This window comes from Xenopus laevis, chromosome 5L, assembly GCF_017654675.1.
Source record: "Xenopus laevis strain J_2021 chromosome 5L, Xenopus_laevis_v10.1, whole genome shotgun sequence".
In the NCBI taxonomy this organism is placed as follows: Eukaryota; Metazoa; Chordata; class Amphibia; order Anura; family Pipidae; genus Xenopus; species Xenopus laevis.
In genome coordinates, this window is record NC_054379.1 from 92569934 (window position 1) to 92594001 (window position 24068).

Genomic DNA, 24068 nt, shown 5'->3' on the forward strand with positions numbered 1-24068 from the left:
TGTTTTCCTCAGTTTTGCCTCTTGCATTATTTGGCTGCACCCCCAGCATGTAATAGCCAATAGGAATCCGCAGAGTGTGGACACGTGCAGGCAATAGGTTCGACAGAGGGAGAGCGCATGCGGCATATTAGTTATGCAGGAACATGTCCTAAAATGGACACTGTAGTGTTGTCAGTTCTCCGCCAATCACAGTGCAGCTTACTGCCAATGGACAAGATGCTCTCGGAGCTAACGCTACGACTGCCGGCAGTGTTACTATGTTCTTACTGTAGCCTAATGGCCGAGGTGGTCTTTGTAGATTTTACGTGCCAACCAAGCTTTTGTCTCTTCAACTAGCGACTGGTGAGAGCATCTATATCATTCTGGGTTTCACTCGCGCTGACAAAGCAGAGCCGTAGCAGCTGTCATTCTGGGTGGCAGCTTTGTGAAGGGGGTGTGCCATCTTGAACAGGAGAAATGGGCATTTATCTAATGGAAACTGTCTGTGAGAGAGTTATATGCACGGGATTGGCTTTTTGCTAGGTACAGCAGCCAGCATTAGCTTTCGAGGCTTAATCATGGGAGTTGTAGATCAATGATATTTGTCTGTAGTTCAGTGATATTTGTCTGGCCATATCTCGAAGGCCTATACTCTCTTGTTGTTTGTAATGCCGAATGTTGGAGTATCTGGTGGATGATTGAGTGTTGTAAACTGCCACAATGTGTCCCACAGATTTCTATTAACCCCAAGTCTTGATTAGGGTGACAGTGGTTCAGATATTTCAATTCAAAATCGGGAGTCCATATAGTTAATCAGCCAGGCCCAAGGGACTCGCCCCAGTTCAGAAAGGCATTCAACTACAAAAAAGTTTATATCAAAAACGATATAAGTCCCAAGGCCTCTTCAAGTAAAAAATATTAATTTATTGTTATTCATATTAAAACAGTAGCTAGTACATACTACCCCACATACCCCACCTTACGCGTTTTGCACCCTCCGGCGCTTAGTCATAGGTGTATCCTATGACTAAGCGCCGGAGGGTGCGAAACGCGTAAGGTGGGGTATGTGGGGTAGTATGTACTAGCTACTGTTTTAATATGAATAACAATAAATTAATATTTTTTACTTGAAGAGGCCTTGGGACTTATATCGTTTTTGATATAAACTTTTTTGTGACAGTGGTTCAGGCCTACAATATTCTGAAACAAATTCATTTCCACACCTAAATGGTAATAGGAAATAAGGTCTCAAAACTTCTGGAGTTTCTGCTGCTTAAAGGGATTGTTTACCTTCGTAGAGTTAACTTTTAGTATGATGCAGATAGTGATGTTCTTAGACAATTTGCTCTCCAGTTTGCAGTTTTGGCTATCTGGTTGCTATGGTCCAATTACCCTAACAACCATGCATTCATTTGGTGAAGAGACTGGAATAGGAGAGGTCCTGATTAGAAACGGGAGTAATAAAAAGTAACGGTAGAAATACATTTGTAGCCTTACAGAGCATTTGTTTTTAGATGAGGACAGTAACCCCCCGTTTTGAAAGCTGGAAAAAATCATTAGAAAAAGGCAAATCATTCAAAAGCTATAAATAAATAATGTAGTCCAATTGAAAAGTTTTTTTTAGAATTGGACATACTAAAAGTTAACTGTTAAGGAGGATTTTGTTAATTTACCTTTCTTTTGCTGAAATAACTTGTATTTTTAATGGCACACCTTGACTTTGTAGTGTTCTACATAATATATTTGTGATACACATTCTTCTTGTGATATTTGTATCCAATTCACATTGAAAGAAAGTGAAATACAATACCATATAAATGAATGTGAATTATTTCACAATGTCTTGCCCAGGCACTGTTTTACAACTTTGAATAACTTTAAAAGTCTATGGAGTTTGTGGGGAAATTCTGAACTAGCATAATATCTAGTGATCAAAAACAATCCCTTTAGAATATGTAGAGCAGTTTTGAATCCCCTATTAACAAGTAGAAATGTCTCAAGGTGTGTATAGGTTTTTTCCTTCTTATTATGGTGAGAGCTGTGAAGCTTCTCTCCTTGAAGTGGTTGTACCGGCAGATTCATTAGATAGAGTAAAGATAGAGTTGGTTGCCTTTTTTGCAAGAGAGAAAATACAAGTATGCTGAAATTAACACATCTCTTTCTCTGTCGTCTTAGGGGGACACAGGGACGATGGGGTTAAGCTCCATCCTCCAGGAGGCAGGACACTTAAATAAAAATTAAAGGGGGCGTGCCCTATTGGGCTTAACCCTGCACACTGTGCTCTAGCCTTCAGTTTTTTAAGTGTCCTGCTACCAGGAGGTTGGACTACGCACTCTATCTAGGAATATATGATTCTACGGTCAGCCCTGTCTGACACCTGGGGTGATACTAAGAGCAGAGTTACCTGTCTCTTCTACAGTAAGCCCCCAACATGGAGTAGCACACCGGGGTCAAATCCTAGCCTTGAAGGCTATAACGACCATCCAGACGTTGCCTGCGCCTCACTGGAGGGTAGAGGGTCTGGCCGGTGGTAGCCCTTAGTAATTATGGGCAGAGGGCTCCAGCGGTGCTATTCTGCTGCAGAATTCCCTCCCTCCTAACCCACCTCCGAAGAGTTTTCCCCTGGTTGCGGGTTAAACCTCACTTCAGGTGACGGAGGACCAACATTTCTGTCTCCTCCCTTCCTCGGAATAGCGCTCAATTGGTCCCTCAGTGCCGGCTATTACCTCTCCTGGATGGCTTCCTGCATCATGCCGGTCAGTAACCGAATGCGCTGCGAGCATTCATATCGCCAGGAGAGGAGGCAGAGGTGAGCGTCTTCATTCAGGAGGGACTTAGAGTCCCGCGCCATTATGCATTGCCGCGCGCCGCTGGAACGCATATGCGTTCCATCGGCCATTTTGAAATAATAGCGGCGCAGAGCGGCTGCTTCCTGCATAATTACCGGTCGGTAACCGAATGCGCTGCTAGCATTCATATCGCCAGGAGGCTGAGGTGAGGTCCTGTACTCTGGAGGGTCTGAGAGTCCGGCGCCATTTGCATTGCCGCACGCGCTGCTGGAACACAAATGCGTTCCAGCGGCCATTTTGTAATACTAGCGGTGCACATCGGCTGTGAACTGCATGGTGGTGTTTTGGCTATGCAGCTACTGCCACAAAGATACCGAGCACGTTCTGGCGGTGCAAAAAGGTCAAATCCGCAGTGCCTAAGGCTCTCCTGTACCAGCATCAGTTATTCAACTCATGCATGCATGATCACCAGCAGGGGCCCACAAATGACAGCAGGTAGGCCAGTGGGCTACAGCTAAGCCGGGGGAGGAGAGAGAGTACCCCCCACAGCACGGGTGGTTTATTGCATGTGCGGTGCTGTTCAGTGGGGCAAGGGGCCAAATCTGCTTCAGATAACAACCCCAGTCCAGTAGCAGTACCAATCAAGGTATGCCACTAAAGACTATAAACAGGAACCGGGAGGCAGCTATGTTGTATCACCATAAGATTCTTTTGGCAAGTCACCTCCCTAATTCCTTAGCATCACGACAAGGATTGCCTGTTTTTGCTGTAAATTTAGGAAAAGACTGGCAGTCATTAGTCATCGGGTAGCACATGAACTAACCCTAGGATGACTTCACTGTAATTATCAGTCAGGTCAATTCCTGACTGGGCATTTTCCCTGTGGGGGAAAAACTTTCACCTTCCAATAATTCTGGTAGGGAAGTATAAATTCATGATGCGAGTAAGGAAAGAGAGAGTCAATATGAAATTGACGGAATCAGGAAGGTGTGTTTGAGATTCTAAGTCTCTCATAAACAGTCTACTGCAAGAGGAATGTAATGCTCCTGAGAGAAAATTCCGAGCTAAAATGAAGTTGTAATATCCATTTCCAAAGGAACTGGTAGGCAAGTAGCCAGATCCCTTGGCAATACGAAGGCTCGGTATAGATAATCCGGAATCTAGACTGTCAAAATTACCACGTGCCAATAACTAAAGGCGGCAGCATCAGGGACCCGGCAGTTAAACGGTAAAAATGCTGTTAAGAGCAAATTATCTTCGTGTCAGCACTACAACTATGTCTGGCATCTGCTGGGTGTCCATAGCCATTCAAACCTGGATCGATAATGAAGGATTTCTGAGAAGGGAGTACTGAGAAGTGATCTGTAAGCCACTCAGGAAACAGCAGATGCATTGATTTATCTATGTGTTACCTCCTTAGATACTTCTCAAAAATGGCCCGCATTTGGTTCTGTCTGTTGCTGTGGGAAGAACCTGTGCATCAAAAACTGCTCAAGCAGACCCCCGTTCAAAGACATCTGTCATTTTCAGTCCTAGGGCAATGGTTATGTGGAGAAGAACTTGCGAAAATCATTGCTCAATTTACAGGCGAACTACCCTCCTGGCCCAACCTAGATCCAGATTTCCAGGATCGGCTAAGCGTCAAAATTGTTGTGGCCAAGGTGCATTCAAGTACTCAGAGAACAAGACTACTTCACGACGGGGCATCTCCTTCAAAATCGGGGGAAGAGATATGGGGCAAGTTACTTCGATAACAACCGACCATCTAGAAGGTCGAAGCCTTCATTCCTTGGTTGCATGAGTCAACAAAGGGTGACAGAAGGATAACTCCTAGACGTCACATCCCTAAACCCCACCCCCTCCCGGAAGTTCATTTGCCAGGAGGGCCATCGCACCCCAACACCCCCTCTTTAAACTTATTGCCAGGATGGAGCAGTCTAGAACTATTGTACAGGTACCACAGCCGAAGAAATCTGGTGGTGTAAAACCAACGCTTCATAGTTCCCAACTGTGGTTTGGCTTCAAACAATTGAACAAGCTCATGCGTTCCAAAATGGAAACCCTACAATAACTGATTCAATGCAACTAATGATGTCAGTAGACATCCAGGGGGTTTATCTGCACGTTCCCATATGGCCACCTCACCAGAGGTATATTCGATTTTCCTCGCGAATCGCCACTACCGGTTGGTAGCGCTACAGTTTTGACTCTCTTCGTATTCTGATGGCAGGATCTGCAGAAACCTTGCGACTGCAGGGGAGTTCTGTCACCCACACCTGGACGATCTTTACTCAAGACCAGGTCGGAAGACAAGGCCAGGAAGGCTCGGGATCCGAACCATGCTGATACTTCAGGAAGTCCAGTGGGCTATCAAGCAGTAAAGAATCCAACTTACAACCCAGCTCCCAGATACCATGTCCACAACACATTTACACAGTCGCTATGTTTCCCATGGGACAAACAGGACAGGGTCAGAGGTCAAATCGTTTTCACTGTTTTTTCCATTCAGAGACCAACAAGTCTCTTCGTAATGAGAGAGCTGGGGCCAATGGTCTTGACCACAGAAGCGGTTCCATTCGCATAGATACACTTGCGTCCTCTTCAGACAAAATGAATCACCATGAAAAAGGGGATCCTCTGTCCAGAATCATCAACCTGTTTCTACTAGGACGGCTCTCCAGTAATGGTTACAGCCAAACAACCTAACCATAGGGCAGTCTTGGGAGACTTCAAATGGAATGTGATACCCACATGTGCCAGTCTGCAAGACCGGAATGCAATATAGAGCAACCTGTCCGCGCAGACGAGCTCATGCTGACAATCAATACCTTGCCGTTACGAGCTGTAAAACTAGCACTAAACATATGGGCACATCGGTTACAAGCAAAACTGGTGTATGTCTACAGCGAAGACGTCACCATTGTAGCCTACATAAATTCACAAGGAGAAACGGGCAGCAGAGAAGCACTAGCAGCAGTGGACAAAGCCTGAGCTTGGGTGGAAGAAAGCTTGTAAGACTATCAGCTATACACATGCTACGAATGCCCGACATTGTAGCAAACTTCCTCAGACAAAACCAGGTATATCCAGGTGAAGCGGTGCTTTACCCAGAAGCATTCACGGAACCTGCGAATCTCTGGGGACAGCCTCAGATATATCTAACGGGTTTCAATGCCAACAGACGACTTCCAGGATTCTCACTGGCTGCCCACATTGGCATCTAGATTGGATGCCATGACACTTCGAGGGGGAGTTTGATCCAACGCAATCCTCCCTCTTCTCACTATACTACCTCGGGTCCGCTAGAAAATCAGACCGTTATCTCCACGGCATTAGTAGTAGTTCTATACAGGCTCCAGACACAACGTGTTGCGGATTGCAGTACGGGCCTAGGTACAACCTATCTGACGAGAGGGCAGTACTGAATTTCCTGTGGCAAGGTCCAATGTACCTCACTCCGGGTCTATTCGCCTTGACGGGATGTCTGCGTACAGCTGGTGAAGACAAGGGCAAGCAGAAGAATTCATATATGCAATACTCATGGCACTCAAATCTACTTCTCGAGAGCCTATTACAAGATGTAGCACTTGTACATTAACTGATGTGAAGAGGCTGACTTGTCCTTCCTGGAACTCCACATTCCAAGGGTATCATTATTTTTGCAGTGGAGTTTACAGCTAGCTCTCTAAGGTTACGGGTATCTATCTCACCAGCCTCTGTTAGCGGTGAAAGATGCATTGTGCATTTCTGCAAGGAGTAGCACTTGTAGCTCGGTCCTTTTTCGCCCACCTGCCACAGGTTAGGATCTTATCTCGTACCTAAGTCTTACTGGACCCAGCATTTGAATATCTGAACTCAATCTTTGTAAATGGCTCATCTGCAAGGTGGCATTTTTGATGACATTTCATCAACCAGGAGAGTGTCTGAGCTGAGGGCACCGTTCCATAATCCAGCTTCTCCGGTTCACAAAGATAAAGCAAATAGTACGTACAGTTCCTTCATTCTTCCATCTCATATTAATCAGGAGATTTTAGTGCCATCGCTGCGCCCAACTTCTACAAACAACGAAATCCGAGCACTCCGGGGATACAGGAAACGGTTACGTTCTTCCGCAATTCGCTCTCTCTTCTTACCAGCGGGACCTCGAAGAGGTCAGGCAACTTCCATGATTCCTTTGCCAAGTACATCCGATTATCGCTTATCAGACATATTTTCGAACTAAGGTCTCTACTAGAAGGTATCCGAGCCCATTTAAGCAGTGGGATCTTCTTGGGCGTGATACATTCTGACCCACTGGGCCACAGCTACAAGGCAGCTGCCTGGTTGTACATACCTGCAAGATTACAGACTCAACACTCCCTCCTCAGCCCAGGCTTCCCTCGGTCAAGAGTGTTACAGTCTACCTTTCACTATTGGGTCTATTTAAGCTCGTTCCCACCCTGCGGTTCTGGGACTGCTTTGTTAAGTCCCCATCGTCCCTGTGTCCCCCTAAGACGACAGAGAAAACAGGATTTTTGATACTCACCGTTAAATCCGTTTCTCTGTAGTCAAAAGGGGGACACAGGGCTTCCCGCCCATTAGAACGAGCTTAACCATTGTTCGTTCCAGGATAGTTCCTGGTTTACCTCGGCTTATGGTTACTGTTCTTATTGTTCTGGTTGCAAAGTCTTTGGGACAAACTGAAGGCTAGAGCACAGTGTGCAGGGTTAAGCCCAATAGGGCACGCCCCCTTTAATTTTTATTTAAGTGTCCTGCCTCCTGGAGGATGGAGCTTAACCCCATCGTCCCTGTGTCCCCCTTTTGACTACAGAGAAACGGATTTAACGGTGAGTATCAAAAATCCTGTTTTCCCTGCCGGTGGATTCCCAGGTTAAGGATGGTTTAGGAAAAGTGTTTTGCTAGGCAATGCCTTTTCCCCCATAGTGTAACTTTAAACCTGTTACTTTGCATAAAATGTGGCACATGTATCGTTGGCAGGCAAAGGGTTAATACAAGTTGATCCAGGTATTGGTTTTACCTCTGTGAAGCAAATTGGGGATGGTTCCTGACTGTTTTTTTTTAACCTTCTCTGAATCATTATGGATAGCAAGGTTTCACATAGGTTGAACTTGATGGCCTAATGTCTTTTTTTTTTTTTCTTTTTTATCTTTACTGTATCTACAGTTAAATTGTGCAGCAGTGGAATAAGAGTTTGGCTAACAGCCTGCGAAACTGCGAGTCAGAAAGAAATTCATATGGTATCAACACAAAACAGTTTGAGATACGTGTTAGGTGATAATCAAAAAATATGTACATATCAACTGTGTGTACTGTATGTATCTATATAAGACATGGGGGGCAATCACTGCAACAAATCAACAAAGATACATATACATAAAACACGGGAGGCACATTTATCAAGGGTGGAATATTGAATTCATGTGAGTTTTTCAGAACTCCCATAAACTCCCATAAATTCGAAATTCGAGTAGTCGAAATTGATTTCTAAAAATCGAATTAATAAAACTGGGATAAATTTAAACGATTTAAAAACAATAATCGAATTTGATTAAACTCAATTAGAGTTTTTTTTCTCCGAAAAGGCTGCAAACATCTCCAAATTGACCCTGGACCTCTTCCATTGACTTTAACAGTAATTCGGCAGGTTTTAGGTGACTAATAGTCAAATTTGAATTCTTAAAGGGCCAGAGTTTGATATCTCTAAATTTCCAATTTTTTAAAAAAAATGTAATCGAGTTTGGATAATTCCCTAGTTGAATTTGACAGTATAGACAATAAATCTGCCTCGTAGAGTTACATAGTACCGCATTTGTTATAAGAATCACATGTGACAACTTACAATCTATATTTTTTACTGTATTTCAGTGTTAAATGTAACGTAAACCTTTAATTTAGAAATTGGTTTAGTCTTCTTGGGGCAAAATTGCTACCACTAATTTGATGGTTCCTGTGAGTTGATTAGTTTGTCGCTGGCTTGTAGGAAATGTACCTATTCTTTATATACATTTTTATCATATTGAGGCATTATGGTTTAGATCATACAGATCACACTTTCATTTGTTCTGTGTGTTCAAGAGGTGTTCATTTTGCTCTACATGAAATACCGCAATCAGCCTGGGTACTAAAGCAGGGTACCTCTTGGAACTCCAGCATGGTCAGGGATCTTTAGTCTTTCTGCCCAACACTTAAACACTTTGTGGGTATTCCACAGATACCCAATTCAGGACTCTAGGGGTGAAGCTTGATTTTGGATTATTTATAACTTAATTTAATCTCAACTTCAGATTTCCTAAATAAGCTTCCAGGACAGTAGTACCGTTGGTATAAATGTTACTGAAACTGAGCAGCGATATAAACATGAACATATTCTTTTTTACGAAGGATATTCTGTAAGAAGGATATTGTGTATGAAGAATATGCTAACTAACATCACCACCCATAGTATCGGGTAAAAATTCATACTTATTTGAACATAAACATATTAAATCAACTTTGTGTCATGCTCTTATTCATAAGCATAGCACACTGATTCATTCCTTACGGTTTTAATGGGAGAAATTGCTGTTCAGCAAAATCCTCTTAGTCCTGGTATTCAGTGTTAATCCACCTTAGTTGTGTGTAATTAGTTAAATCATCACAAGCTGGCTGTTTCTTAGTAATGTATATTTTATAAGAAGCCTACTTTGAAAATGCTGTAATTTTTTCTAAAGCACTAAAAATGTTTTTATTTAGTTCTGTAATAAATAGGCGATATACACAGCTTCCCTAACTCCAATTGTGGTCTCTTGTTCTCTCTGGCCTTTGCTACACAGGACTGTCATAGGAGTGTCTGTCCCTATGGTAGATGTGCTTGTGTGCCATTTAACAACTGCAACTCCCTTAACCATTTAAGTACAGGTATGAGACCTGTTATCCAGAATTCTCGGGACCTGGGATTTTCCCTATAACGGATCTTTCCATAACTTGGATCTTCATACCTTAAGTCTATCTGAAAATCATGTAAACATTAAATACCCCCAATAGGCTGGTTTTGCTTCCAATAATGATTCATTGTATCTTAGTTTGGATTACGTACAAGCTACTGTTTTATTATTACAGAGAAAAATGAAATAATTAAGAAAATTAATCAATTGGATAAAATGGAGTCACACTCTCTGTGCAATATCTTGATTGTGTGATTACATTTAAATGTGAGGTTTTTTTACCACACACTAGAGCAGTGAATGTAATAAAATAATGGCTTTTAACAATTATGTTAATTTTTTTTTTTGCAGTATACTCTTGTATATAAGCTGTGTTTCTCTTTTTTTGTTCTTTACCCAGATATATTTGCAATCATGGAGATCTGAAAGGACAGAAGTTTGAGTGGAGGGCTGTCCCTCCCTCTACATCCTTCTATATATTGCTGCTGGACTTATGCCTTTAACATAACAAGAATATATTGCACAAACATTTACTTATAAACTCGTGGAGGTGGGTTGTAAGGGATTTATTTTCTAATATTATTATTAAGTGTATTGAAGTGCCAAATCTATTCATATAGCAAAAAAACCTATAATGGATATCATGGTATGAGTTTTCTGTGGTATGCGGGCTGTTTTTTGGAATCCACATCCACTGTAGTGACATTTGCCAAGAAGAATTGTCAGCTTGAAAAGAAATGGAAAGAGTATGGCCCGAGTGCACTACACGTTGTCGCTCTCTCCAGCATGCTTTGGATGTTATTTCTGTGGTGACTAGAGCAAGTGAGCAACACATAAAGGTCTTCCTTTCTTCTTATTGCTGTAATGCTATTACACTCAAAGATGACTTTGGGCGGAATGCTACTCATATTGCGGCATCCTGTGGGAAGAAAAATGTACTTGATTGGTTAATTACAGGAAAAGGTGTTGACTTGGCTGTCAAAGACAAAGAATCAGGATGGACTGCATTACACAGAAGCATTTTCTATGGACATATCGATTGTGCGTTATCCCTTTTAAAGGTGAGTAATATTAGACACATGGAACTTTTTCTGTTCTAATTAAAGAAACAGTAACATCAAAAAATGTGTTTTAAAGTAATACAAATATAATGCAGTGTTGCCCCGCAGTAGTAAAACTGTTGTGTTTGCTTCAGAAACACTACTATTGTTTATATAAATAAGATGCTGTGAAGCAATGGGGGGCAGTCATTCATAGAACAAAAGGCTCAGGTTACACAGCAGGTAGCAGATAACACAATTATGTTCTACCACCATTATCTGTTATCCACTATTTAACCTGTCCCATATAGCCTTTTTTCAATTTCTGCCATTGGTACACAGCAGTATTTTTATATGAACTATAGTAGTGTTTGTGAAGCAAACAGAACAGTTTTACCAGTGCATTACAGTATATTATGATTACTTTAAAACGCTTTCATTTTTTGATGTTACTGTTCCTTTAAACGGTTTAGCAAATCAGGTTTAATGAAATTCACTATAGCATACATAGGTTGGTAAAGTCTGGGTCACTAGCATTTTGAAGCCTTGCCCCTGCAGAGCAGGTAAACCCAAGTTTTTTTGCTGTTGTATATATTCTGACTTGTATTAACTTCAACTTGAATAAACAGGCCATCAGGATTTGCATGGCACTTCAGTTTTATAGGTGGGAAAGATTAATATTTTAACCTAGGCAGTTTTCAAATAGTGGAGACTTACATCAGACTGTATATAAAAGAATTAAAGTTATGAAGAGCAAAGTGAACATTTGAAAATGTATCATTAATAGCATTTAATAGCCACAGTAAGGTATTAAATATGCCAATTTGTTAGTTCCACATTCAGCACCTTCATTGCAGGTACAAACACCATGTGTATAAAAGTAATTCCTGTTTGACAGCAACTTGCATTGCATTATAAATACTTTGTATATTTCCAAATACTTTTTTTTTAAAAAAAATATCAATCTATGAATGTCGGAATGTTACATGTTTCTTGTATAAAAACAAATTTGGTTTTAAGTGTCGCTTTTCTTTATTCTCATAGCATGGCAGTAACCTTTACATTCAAGATAAAGATGGATATACTCCGTTGGATCTGGTAATGAAAGACAGACCTCCCCACATTGTTTTCAAAACTAGTGGTACGATTTATAATTTTTCTACTTTCTTGCCCTAACCTCCAAGTTTAAAAACAGAATATTATTCACTTATTGATGTACTCAGTACAACTTTCAGTAGGTAGCTGGATGTAAACACTAGTGTGCCTTGTGCTTGTATAATTAATAATCCAATCATTACATGTTCACCACACCCCTACACAAGTTACATTGCTTTCCTTTTGAGCTTTCTAAACATACTTTGCCAGATACCTCAAAGGTATTCCCCAAATAAAACAATGATAGTGTAGTACTTCCAAGCACTCCTTATATTACAAAAATATCAAGTTTGATATTCACATTAAACTGGGACACCTGGATGGTCCTACAGGTGCAACACACTTTTATTGTACCAGAAATCAACGGTGACTTGAATTATAGTGAATATGCAAGGAGCTTGTCAGGCGTTAGTTACCTAGAAATGCAGACTACTGCATCTCACTGTAACTATTGCTTGCTGGCAGGCCATCACATTTTAATACAATATAGGTGCTTTCAGGCACTTTGCCACCATCTTCTTGGCACAAACAGTTATGTGTACAATTACCCTAAATCTTCCTGCATACGCAAGGGTCGGAAACTGCTGAGGGACACCTGGGAGAGTTTAGAAACATGGCAGTGCATTTTTTTTTTACGAATACCCCTTCACTGCTCACGTATCTTACTTTTACTTATTTTAGTAAATCGATTTTTGCGAAAAAAGAGTCTGATCGAAGATAACTGCAGGTCTAGGCTCCAGAGTTTAACTCCCTATGCAGGAGGCTTCTGTAATCTGTTGTCTGCTGAATAGTTTTAATAACATGTGGGTTTGTTGGATGTTGCTCCACTCCTCCCCGGCTCAGCAGATTGACATAACAGCAGGGGAAGAGGAAACCCTGTGCAGGGAAAGCTTGTTTTTTGCAGAAGTATCCTTCATAGGGAATAAACCGATATGCCATCAGCCCTACAGTGAAGCACAATTGCTACAGGAACAACCTTGAGGTTGAAAAAGTTTAGAAAGTCTTTGTATCCCTTGTTATAGTGAATATGTAACCTGCTGAGAAACCATTTATCATCTTAATGCATATGCCTCAAGTATCTTGCATTTATAGATAAGAAGAGCTGCTTCAGATATGTTACATAGACAGCCACTGTATGGAGATGACATGGTGAGTTAGTTTACTGTGAAATTAAGTAACAAACCATACACAAACACATCAATACCAGTTAGTGGTTTTAAGACAAAATAGAATTCCCCCTTTGGATATGGGTTGACCCGGAAGCAATCAGTAGAGGAAAAGCATCCAACCGCAGGATCCAGACACTGGCAAGTAATTGTACAGTACACTGGTAAAGAGCCAACTCTCCATCTTTCCTGTGTACCTCTGACAGTTCAGCTATCAATATGTTGGCCATATTCTTGGGGGTATATTTCAGGCCATGTACTATGAAATAATAGGTGCGCCTGCCTGCACATTCGTGTGACATTCCTCTTTAACCAGAAAATTATTCTACCCTCATTCTGCCTTTACCCCAGCTGTAAGTAGAAGTCTACCAATATCCTGTAAGAAATTTGATGTAGTAAATTCCTCTTTTTGATCAATTGCCTTTTTCAGTTGTGATTATCTGAGTTATTTTTGTAATTGAGACTGAGGGGTGGCTGGGAGGGGTAGAGCCAATAAAGTAAAAATAAAACCTGTACACTCTGCCAGTTTTTTTGCTCATTGGCGGTTCCTGGGTCCTCCAATTGTCTGAAGAAAAAAAAGATTTTACAGTAAGAACAAAATCTCATTTTATAATTATCTTTCCTAAGGTATCTAAAATCATTATTCTTTTCTTATTCCTTTTGTTTAAGATCCCACTGAGCTTTATACATGGGGGGACAATGTCAATTTCACTTTGGGACATGGTACTCAACAAAGCAAGCACCATCCCGAGCTAGTGGAAATGTTTCCTCGTTCTGGAGTGTATATCAAGCAGGTAATGCTGGTCAAACACATGCTATCAGTATGTGTGTTTGTGTAAATGATTTTAGTTTTTACTAAAGGTTTAGTATACCCTGTTTTCATCATTAATAACCTGGATAGGGCTTTTGCTGACCATGATTTTTACCTGTTATAATTTGTAAATATATACGAGTTTTGTTATTTCTTGCGCTAAGTAGTGTAAAATCTGAAATAGATAGTAAAGTAGCTTCCTGACTCATAGGGGTACATACAAATCAGCGGTCCACTAGAAAGCTCTGTGTATTAGTGATGAGCAGCTCAGGAAAATCTCTGTACCCAACAATAACTGCAAAATGTTGCCATTGTAGCCATTTACCCACGCTCAACCCGTACTTTGTATGCTATGTCTGTGCCCACCTCTGTTTAAAAGACAGGGAATCTTCATGAGCAAAGGACATACAGTGTGTACTTTCCCAGTCTGACCCGCAACCAACCCTAACCCGCAATGGTTGGCAAAATTTCACCTAAACCTGCCCATCCAGTGGTCAGTCTGCACATTACTACTGTGTATAAGCAAAACTCCTCCATCCCCCAGCTGCAGCTTGTTAAGGTGGGCATACACAGCCAGATATGCTCATTTGGCCATCTGCATGCTGGGCCAACTCGGGCTAATCATACACTGAGGGCCTACCTCCATCATCTGAGAACTTCATCAACACCTGCCAAATTGAAATCTGGCTGATTTTCAGACTGATCTCTTTTGGACAGATCTGCTGTTGGACCAATACACAGGCCAATAAGCTGACTTATTGTAGAGGGACCGAATCAGCAGATGTTATTTTCTTAGTGTGTTGTTATTTATTTTTGCATAAAAAATGCAAACAAAACTAGAGCAGCATAACCAAAGATATAAACATATGTGTGGAACCGAGTAAGTTCTGAAATGGTGTGATACAAAGACATTTTGGCTTAATGGCATTTACGTATGTCCAACCTCCCTTGGTCTCTATTAGTAGCTTTCTCTCAAACATTTTGTTTGTTGACTAAGTGCTTCCCACTATTGCTCTGCCATGTACGAGTTGGCAATTTTTGTCGGCCCTTCTATGGGCAGCATTAGGCTGTGTAATAAGAGAAGCGCTCTATGTAGAGGTTTCTCAGTGGACTCTTGATTTGATTGTGCTCTTGCTAGTAAAATGTGATTTAATTTTCACTATCCAATTTTGATTTGTTGAGTGCAAGAAATAACAAAAACCATTAATATTTCTTAATTAAAGAAACAGGCAAAAAGCATGTTTAGCAAGAGCCGTATTAAAACTAGGTGCTGTACTGTGCCTTAAATAAGTTTGCACTCCACTTGAATTCAACATTTTGTCTGCCCATTCATTTTTTTTTTTTACTTATTCAAAAGGGGGCTGTGTTTTGGTAGTAGCAAGGCCCTATCAGAGCCAACTGTACCTTAGAAAGGGAAATCTCACTGGTACTTAAAGATCAGCTCTTGCTATAGACCTCAGTAATGTTTCCTAAGGGCCTAGCAAAGATTGCTTAGGAAACATGTACAGTTTTCTCATGGGAATGATTCCCTTGCACATCCATTAAGTTGTAGTAACTGCTGGACACTTTCTGCCTTTTGTCCTGTCCCTGGTGCAAAATTGTAGCCGATAAACAAGTCAATTGTGTTCTTTCAATGTCAGTGGTTTGCATTTTAATTCATAATTACAACCAGTATGCTTGATGTTTTACTTATAGGGATGCACCGAATCCAGCATTCGGTTCAGAGAGGATTTGGCCTTTTTCAGCAGGATTCGGATTTGGCGAATCCTTCTGCCTGGCCTAACCGAATCCTAACTTGCATATGCAAATTAGGGGCTGGGAGGGAAATTGTGTGACATTTTGTCACAAAACAAGAAAGTAAACACTGTTTTCCCCTTCCCACCACTAATTTGTATGCAAATAAGGATTCGGTCCGCTATTCGTCCGAATCTTTCTCAAAAGATTCGGGGGTTTGGTCGAATCAAAAATAGTGGATTTGGTGCATCCCTAATTACTTATAAGCCATTGTTACTTGATAATGATGTTAAGACGCCTTTAAGAATTGGGGCTGCACCAGACATCTTAAATACTGAAATTATTCAACGTGCTGTAAATCTGAAATAAAAATGAGAAAATGTTAAATAGGTTTAGATAATTCCAAAAGCATATTAAACTGTTTAGATTAATTCAGCCCCAGTTCTGCACAGAATTAAGCGGAAAATGCTAAATTTTAATTGGAAATTATGGAATTTCATTATGATCCAACATAGTGATATCGGTGATATTTTGCTAAAATATAATTCGCAAAGTTTTTATAAATAGGCAAAGTGTCATATGAAAACAATATATTTTTGTCGAAGAAAATGAAATTGGACAAACCACTTCAACCAGTTAAACTGCTACCCCTAGTTAGACATATGCCTTCTGTTATGTTTTTGGTATTTATTTTTGTGACATTCCTTCTTTTCAGATGGTACTTTGCAAATTTCATTCAGTCTTCCTGTCTCAGAAAGGACAAGTTTACACATGCGGACATGGACAAGGAGGTCGTCTTGGACATGGAGATGAACATGCTTGGTATGCTGACTTTATCATTATTACCAGATTAGAAGAGTTTATAGTATATTATTGGTAATGCTCCACAATGTTTGTGATATTTACCTGCTTCACCTGCTCTAGTAATGTACTGTAAGTAGTTGAGTACTTTTCTCTTGTTTAAGTGTATAAGTGCATTGGGCTTCTCTAAATGTATCCTCCCAGTGCTTCTCTTAATGCACCCTCCCAGTGCCTTCATTACCTGGGTTTTCTCCATCAGTGCATCACTTTCACCCTTTGCTCTTTATGAACGTGTAATAGCTGTCAATCGTACAGGCCAGATGCTGTCCTGCACATGTGCTTGCTGTCAAGGGCAGAATAAAGGTTGCAAGCTTGTAAGTTCAGTTAAATTTGTATTTTATCAAGTATGTATCGGACTGTTGTACATTAGAAAGGATAAAGTCCCTTGCACTATGAAGAATTCATAAACAAAAGGAAATTTCTGTCTTTTCATACAATTTTAAAAAACAGCACTTTCAAAGAAAAGTTCACTTCAAGTACCAGTATGGGATCCGTTATCAGGAAACCAGTTATCCAGTAAGCTCCAAATTACGGAATGGCCGGCTCCCATAGACTCCATTATAATGAAATAATCCAATTTTTTAAAAATGATTACAGTACCTTGTACTTGATCCCAACTAAGATATAATTAATCCTTATTGGAAGCAAAACCAGCCTTTTGGATTTATTTAATGTTTAAATGATTTTCTAGTAGATTTCTAGTTGATTCAAGGCATGAAGATCCTAATTATGGAAACTCCAGGTCCAGAGCATACCGGTATTTTAGTTTTTCCACTGGTATATTGATACAACGAAATCTAAACCTTCAGAACATAGGGTACTAACAGTCTGATGTCAAAGGGCTTGTCATAAAACTGTGGTGAGCAGTCTTCTATGTTCGCTCTGCTTCATCTTGGTCACACCAGCATGTTCATAGTCAAACTGGGCCAGGCAGCTCTAACAAATTCCAGCCCAGGAGAAGTAATGACTTACATTTTCAGTCTGTGAATGAAAGTGCTGCAGAAGAGTAAAATATTTAAATATTTTTTACCTGCATCAACAGTATGGTCTACATAGAATTTCTGGACATAATGTATTTAGGGCAATGACACATGGTGCTATTTGTCGCTCAGCATTTTGTTACAGAAACTTCTTACCAGAAGATATTCTGCCATAGACAATGCTGGGAATTCACTCTGCCAAAACACTCAAATCGCGTTATCGCTCAAATAAGCATGCAAATGCATTTTTCACATAGGCAATTCTCAGTATTTCCTATGGCAGGGTATTTTCTTGCATTTAGCCGTAACAAAACACTGACAATATTGTGTTTCATTGCTCTTGAAGGATTTATTTTTATTTCAGGAATGATGTTTTTTTTTACAAGCTATGGCATGAAGTTGTTTAAGCCCTGCTTATTAGGGCTAGCTGAAAAACCTGCCACCACCTCCTTCAGTTCACTAAAAGGAATTCCTGTCCATTAGTGAAACATTGTGGACATAATGACTCTGAAGATTTTCATTCATCCAGGTCATGGTATATCTAGTATATGTAATTCTAAAACAACTAGCCTTGCTGAGTAATCATTGAAGACGTTTCACTACTCATCCGAGCAACTTCTTCTTCAACTGACTGGTGTTGGAAATCCTCGGCATATAAACTCTTCCACTAATCCAATCACGATGGCACATTGTAACTCTTCAGAGAGGGGGCCTTCGACACCACCTGTCTGATACATACAATGCTGTTATAACATCTGTACCCCGGCGGTTTCAGAACACTTCACACATTCATTCATGCAACTCTTACAAGTAGCACCTGTTCTAGGATACCTTGGTAAACCTATCACAGTAACCCCACAGAATCAGTTTCAGATGTCACCTCTCTGAAGAGTCACAATGTGCCATTGTGATTGGATTAGTGGAATAGTTTATATGCCGAGAACTAGTCAGTTGAACTGAAGAAGCTGCTTGAATGAGTAGTGAAATGTCTTCAGTGATTACTCAGCAAGTCCAGTTATTTTAGTATTGCTTATACTAGATATTGTGGACAGAAGCTGGGTCCGACATTAACACCAGTCCATAACAAGAAGCCGGGGAGAAGAGGTCTGCAAGGAGGCAGCTGGATAGTTTATTAAATTGATAGTGATGCTTTCTTGATAAATGTGGAACATTGTCACTATTCATTTAAAATTGCAGATGAATACATAGCTCCTTTAAAGAAACTCATGTAACAGGGCTGCAATATTCAAAGGTGGATTTTTGTTTTGGACAATTAAAGTATTGTATTCTTGTAATTTGGGTCCAATGAGATGTTTTTCTTTTTTTTCAATACAGTTCCATATTCAGTCTTATAAAAATATCCTTTAATTTTCTGCCGCATGTCTTATTAAAAGCTTCTGACATTATTGAAATGTGAAATTATAATATTTTTAGCTACAAAATGTGTGTTTATTTTCAAGGTTCCTAGGCTGGTGGAAGGTCTTCGTGGTCATCCATGTACTCAGGTCGCTGGAGCAAAGGATCACACAGTAGTTCTAACGGAAGATGGATATGTTTACACATTTGGACTAAATACATTTCATCAACTTGGAATTCAGCCGCCCCCTCCAAATTCAAATGTTCCAAGGCAGGTATGTGAATATTGAATAGACGAGTAAGCTGAATGGTAATGTGAAATGAATACGTCTATAATGGTCTTATATTTACTACAACTTTCTTCCTAACCCAAATTATGAAGCATATATAACTTTGCATTCGTTTAGCATATTTTGTTAAAATGTTTGGCTGTAAATCCTCCTCCTAGAAATGAAATAAAATCCTTTGTGGAAACTTCTTTCTAAGCTTTTGAGCCAATACCTGTAGTAAATCCAAGAAAGTGTTACATTTGTCTAGAATTCCAAAAAAAATAAATCTATATGGAGATTGCATTACGTATGCAAGATTGTAGGGCTCATTTACATAAACTAGTGCAGTGAGCAAAGTGCAATTTTGAGCACAATCCCCATATTATTTTTCCTGGAACTTCAGCATCATTGCAGTCACAAAGGGGTCATGAGTCTGATGCAATTTTGCTGTTCCTGGTGCAACTGCATACAATTAACCAAAATTAATTTTGATGCAAATCGGACACAATTACATGGAAGTCCACCCGGTTTCATTTCCAGTGAGTGAGGTCTACAGAAGTCACTCACCGACTGCAACAAATGCAATGAGAACATTCTTAAAGCGGAAGCTATTCATAGATGATTATATGCCTCATGGTGCGCACATTGCCTATTGCCTGACTTCAGATTCTATTGCCTATAAACAGTGCTCAGTAATCTCTTGTCACATGACAAAGAGTACATAATTCTATTTATATGTGTATAGTGTAGCAAAATGCCAATGACACTTATAGGAAAGGAAAGCTAACCTGTTCAAAATTATAAGAATATCATGACCAAATATTTCATTTTATATGTACTGATCCACATTGCTATAGTTAACCCTTCCTATATTACTGCCTGGGAGAGAGAGAGACCAGGGAAACAATAAATAAAGAGCCACGGACCTCTATAGTTACAGTTATAACTTAAAATACTGCAATACTTTTATAAAAGTTACCATTTAAGACCAGTTATGTTTTTCGTACAAGAGAAGAGTGTGGCAGGCTACAAACTTAAAAGAAAAAAAAAGATTACATTTAGGAAATTCTTTTCATTTTAAATGTATTGCTAAGCTACTTTTAGGATTGATTTATTATAAAACTATTCCATTACAGTGATACGTTAAACTGAATGAGTCAGTTTGAATATTGGGACTACTAAAGTGTCTTGCTGTCTGGATTACTTCCAAGTGATTATTAAAGTATTATTAATTTAATTGCAGATTCAGGCCAAAACCATGAAGGGAAAGACTGTGTTAGGGGTCGCTGCTGGAAGGTTTCCCACAGTTCTGTGGACTAAAGATGCTGTTTATACAGTGGGATTGAATGGTGGCCAGTTAGGTAAATATATTATTTTACAGGTTTTTATACTATGTCACAATGTTAAAATCGATTTGGTATTTGATATGCGCTACATTTTGCTTTAATTAACTGTTTAAATATAAAACACTGTTCTGTTTATAAAAAACCCCAAGTTTCAAAAGAACACTTCATTTTTTAACATAGTAAGTAAGGTTGAAAAAAGACACATGTCCATCGAGTTCATCCTTTTTTTTTTTTTATTAACTATCTGCCAGTTGATCCAGAGGAAGGAAAAAAAACCCATCTGAAGCCTCTCCAATTTGCCTTAGAGGGGGGAAAATTCCTTCCTTTCTCCAAAATGGCAATCGGACTAGTCCCTGGATCAACTTGTACTATGAGCTATCTCCCATAACCCTGCATTCCCTTACTTGCTAAAAAGCCATCCAACCCGTTCTTAAAGCTATCTAATGAATCAGCCTGTACAACTGATTCAGGGAGAGAATTCCACATCTTCACAGCTCTCACTGTAAAAAACCCCTTCCGAATATTTAGGTGGAACCTCTTTTCTTCTAATCGGAATGGGTGACCTTGTGTCAGCTGGAAAGACCTACTGGTAAATAAAGCATTAGAGAGATTATTATATGATCCCCTTATATATTTATACATAGTCATCATATCACCCCTTAAGCGCCTCTTTTCCAGCGTGAACATCCCCAATTTGGCCAGTCTTTCCTCATAGCTAAGATTTTCAATACCTTTTACCAGCTTAGTTGCCCTTCTCTGTACCCTCTCTAATACAATAATGTCCTGTTTGAGTGATGGAGACCAAAACTGTACGGCATATTCTAGATGGGGCCTTACAAGTGCTCTATACAGTGGAAGAATGACCCCCGTCCTCCCGTGATTCTATGCCCCTTTTAATACAGCTCAAGACCTTATTTGCCCTTGATGCTGCCGACTAGCATTGCTTGCTACAGCCAAGTTTATCATCTACAAGGACTCCAAGGTCCTTTTCCAGAATGGATTTGCCTAGTGCAGTCCCATTAAGGGTATAAGTGGCTTGGGTATTTTTACATCCCAGGTGCATGACTTTACATTTATCAACATTGAATCTCATTTGCCACTTAGCTGCCCAGATTGCCAGTTTGTCAAGATCCTGTTGCAAGGATGCCACATCCTGGATGGAATTAATTGGGTTGGATAATTTTGTGTCATCTGCAAACACTGATACATTACTTACAACACCCTCCCCTAAGTCATTAATGAACAAGTTAAATAAAAGTGGACCCAATACTGATCCCTGGGGGACCCCACTAAGAACCTTACTCCAAGTAGAGAATGTCCCATTAACAACCACCCTCTGTACCCGATCCTGTAGCCAGTTTCCTATCCACGTGCAAACGACTTCATTAAGCCCAACAGACCTTAGTTTAGAAAGCAGTCGTTTGTGGGGCACAGTATCAAACGCTTTGGCAAAATCCAAATAGATCACATCTACTGCCCCCCCACTATCCAGAATCTTACTTACCACATCATAAAGTGCAATCAAATTCGTCTGACATGACCTATCCTTTATAAAGCCATGCTGATTGTTGCTCATAATGCCATTCATTAGGACAAAATTTTGAATGTGATCCCTTAACAAGCCTTCAAATAATTTGCCCACCACAGATGTCAAGCTTACTGGCCTATAATTGCCAGGCTGAGATCGTAATCCCTTTTTAAATATTGGAATAACATCAGCTTTTCTCCAATCCATAGGCACCATACCAGATGACAGTGAATCTGAGAAAATCAGAAATAAGGGCTATAAGGGCTGGTCTAAAACTGAACTAAGCTCTCTTAGAACCCAGGGGTGTATGCCATCAGGCCCTGGAGCCTTGTTTACATTAATTTGTATTAAAGCTTTTTGAATCATATCCTGAGTCAGCCACTGACTAGATTGAGCTGAACCATTCGGGCAGTTATAAAGTGAGCCTGTGAACACAGACTCCTCTATTGTATACACTGAAGAAAAGAACTGATTTAACACATTTGCCTTAACTGTATCTGTTACAACCATACTGGTACCATTATTTAATGGAGCAACACTCTCAACCTGCATCTTTTTACTATTAATATATTTAAAAAACTTTTTAGGGTTAGTTTTCACCTCCACCGCAATTAACTCTTCGTTTCTTTTCTTAGCCTTCCGGATTGCTGATTTACAACATTTATTACAGTGTTTATATTCATTAAATGCAGCTTCTGTCCCTACAGATTTGTAGTTTTTAAATGCCTTTCTCTTCTTTCCCATTAACTTCTTTACTTCTGTATAAGCCACACAGGATGATTCTTAGAGCTTCTAAGTTTAGTCCTTAAGGGAATAAATTGAGAACAGTAATGATTTAATATCATTTTAAAGGACAACCATTTCTGTTCTGTGTTTTTAGCTGAAAACCTAATGCCCCAATCAATGCTCTGTAGGGCAGCCCTCAAGGCACTAAAATTAGCTTTTCCAAAATTCATGGTTTTTGTTGCCCCTTTTCTTTTTTGTGACTGCGCTCTTAAGGTCTTTGCATTTATTAGACTACTGCTGTCCTGCTATTTCCAAGTGATGCAACTGTTTTTCATATTTGTTCGAACCTGGAGGCCATAGAAATCATTTGGTAGGGTCATCTTGAGTCTGCTAGTCTCCAAGAGAGTCTGCTAGTCTCCAAGACAACAGTCCTGGTTTAGGCTAGTGTCACAGATTTGGCTCCCTTAATACCCCCACAACGTTAATGGGGTTATTAACTAAACCTCAAATTTATCTGGTCGGGCTTTCTGGGGCAAAAACTTGAATTTTTCGTGGCAAAAAACGCAACTTTTTCAAGATTTATTTTACCCCTATGCTGTAAAAAGACAGAATCTGAAAATCTGCTATCTCAGACCTGTTGACGTCCTGTATAAGTCGATGGGAAATGTCCATATCCCAATTGGAAGATAGCTTTGCTCTGGGTAATCCGATAAATTCAGGGTTTTGGGGCAAAAACACGGAGAAATAAGTGATTCTGAGAAAAAAAGTCAGAAAAATAATCATATCATTCAGGGTTTTGTGCGATTTTATTTTGTTTTTTACCGATTTGTTTTATTTCAGTTATTTTATTCATAAATAAGGCAAAATTGAGGATGGGAGATGGACAAGCTTTTTTTATTTAAATTATGAGATATATTTGGATTTTAGTTAATAACCCCCAAAACTTCCAATATTATTCAAGATGAATAACATGTTTAAATGGACATTTAAAGTAAATGTAAAGTGTATAAAGTAAGTATTAAAATATACCTTTTCTTTCCCCCAACCTAACTAACTAATATCTCTGTCATACATACCGTATGCATTTATTTTATTAAATAGTGAACTTTGGTGCTCATGCTGAGATTTTTAATTTCTTGCTTTGTAGGATACTTGCAAGATCCTAATGGAGAAAAATTTGTAAGTTGTCCTCGCCAAGTATCCGCACTTCATCATAAAGATATAAACATAACTCTTGTGTCAGCAAGTGATGGCGCTACAGTTTGTGTCAGTGAAAGGGGAGATATTTACCTTCTGTCCGAGTATCAGTGCAAAAAGCTTGCATCAAAGCAAGACATTCTTGCCTATTTTTATATATATTTTTTCTACATGAAAAGTTTGTTCAGATTGTTACATGACCCAAACG

The 24068-nt window shown here is 39.7% G+C and overlaps 1 protein-coding gene and 1 long non-coding RNA gene across 2 annotated transcripts in view; both read left to right on the top strand.

Moving 5' to 3' along the window:
- The window catches only part of LOC108705643, a 182613-nt gene that overhangs the window by 56342 nt on the left and 102203 nt on the right, over positions 1-24068 (top strand). Inside the window, exon 5 of the mRNA XM_041563080.1 lies at positions 18899-19069. Coding sequence (XP_041419014.1) covers positions 18899-19069 — 171 coding nt within the window. The remainder of the gene's footprint in view (positions 1-18898; positions 19070-24068) is intronic.
- LOC121393734 lies at positions 187-16398 on the top strand. Its single transcript, XR_005961300.1, has 3 exons — positions 187-342; positions 11776-11872; positions 16313-16398. It is a non-coding gene; the product is annotated as an uncharacterized LOC121393734 (long non-coding RNA).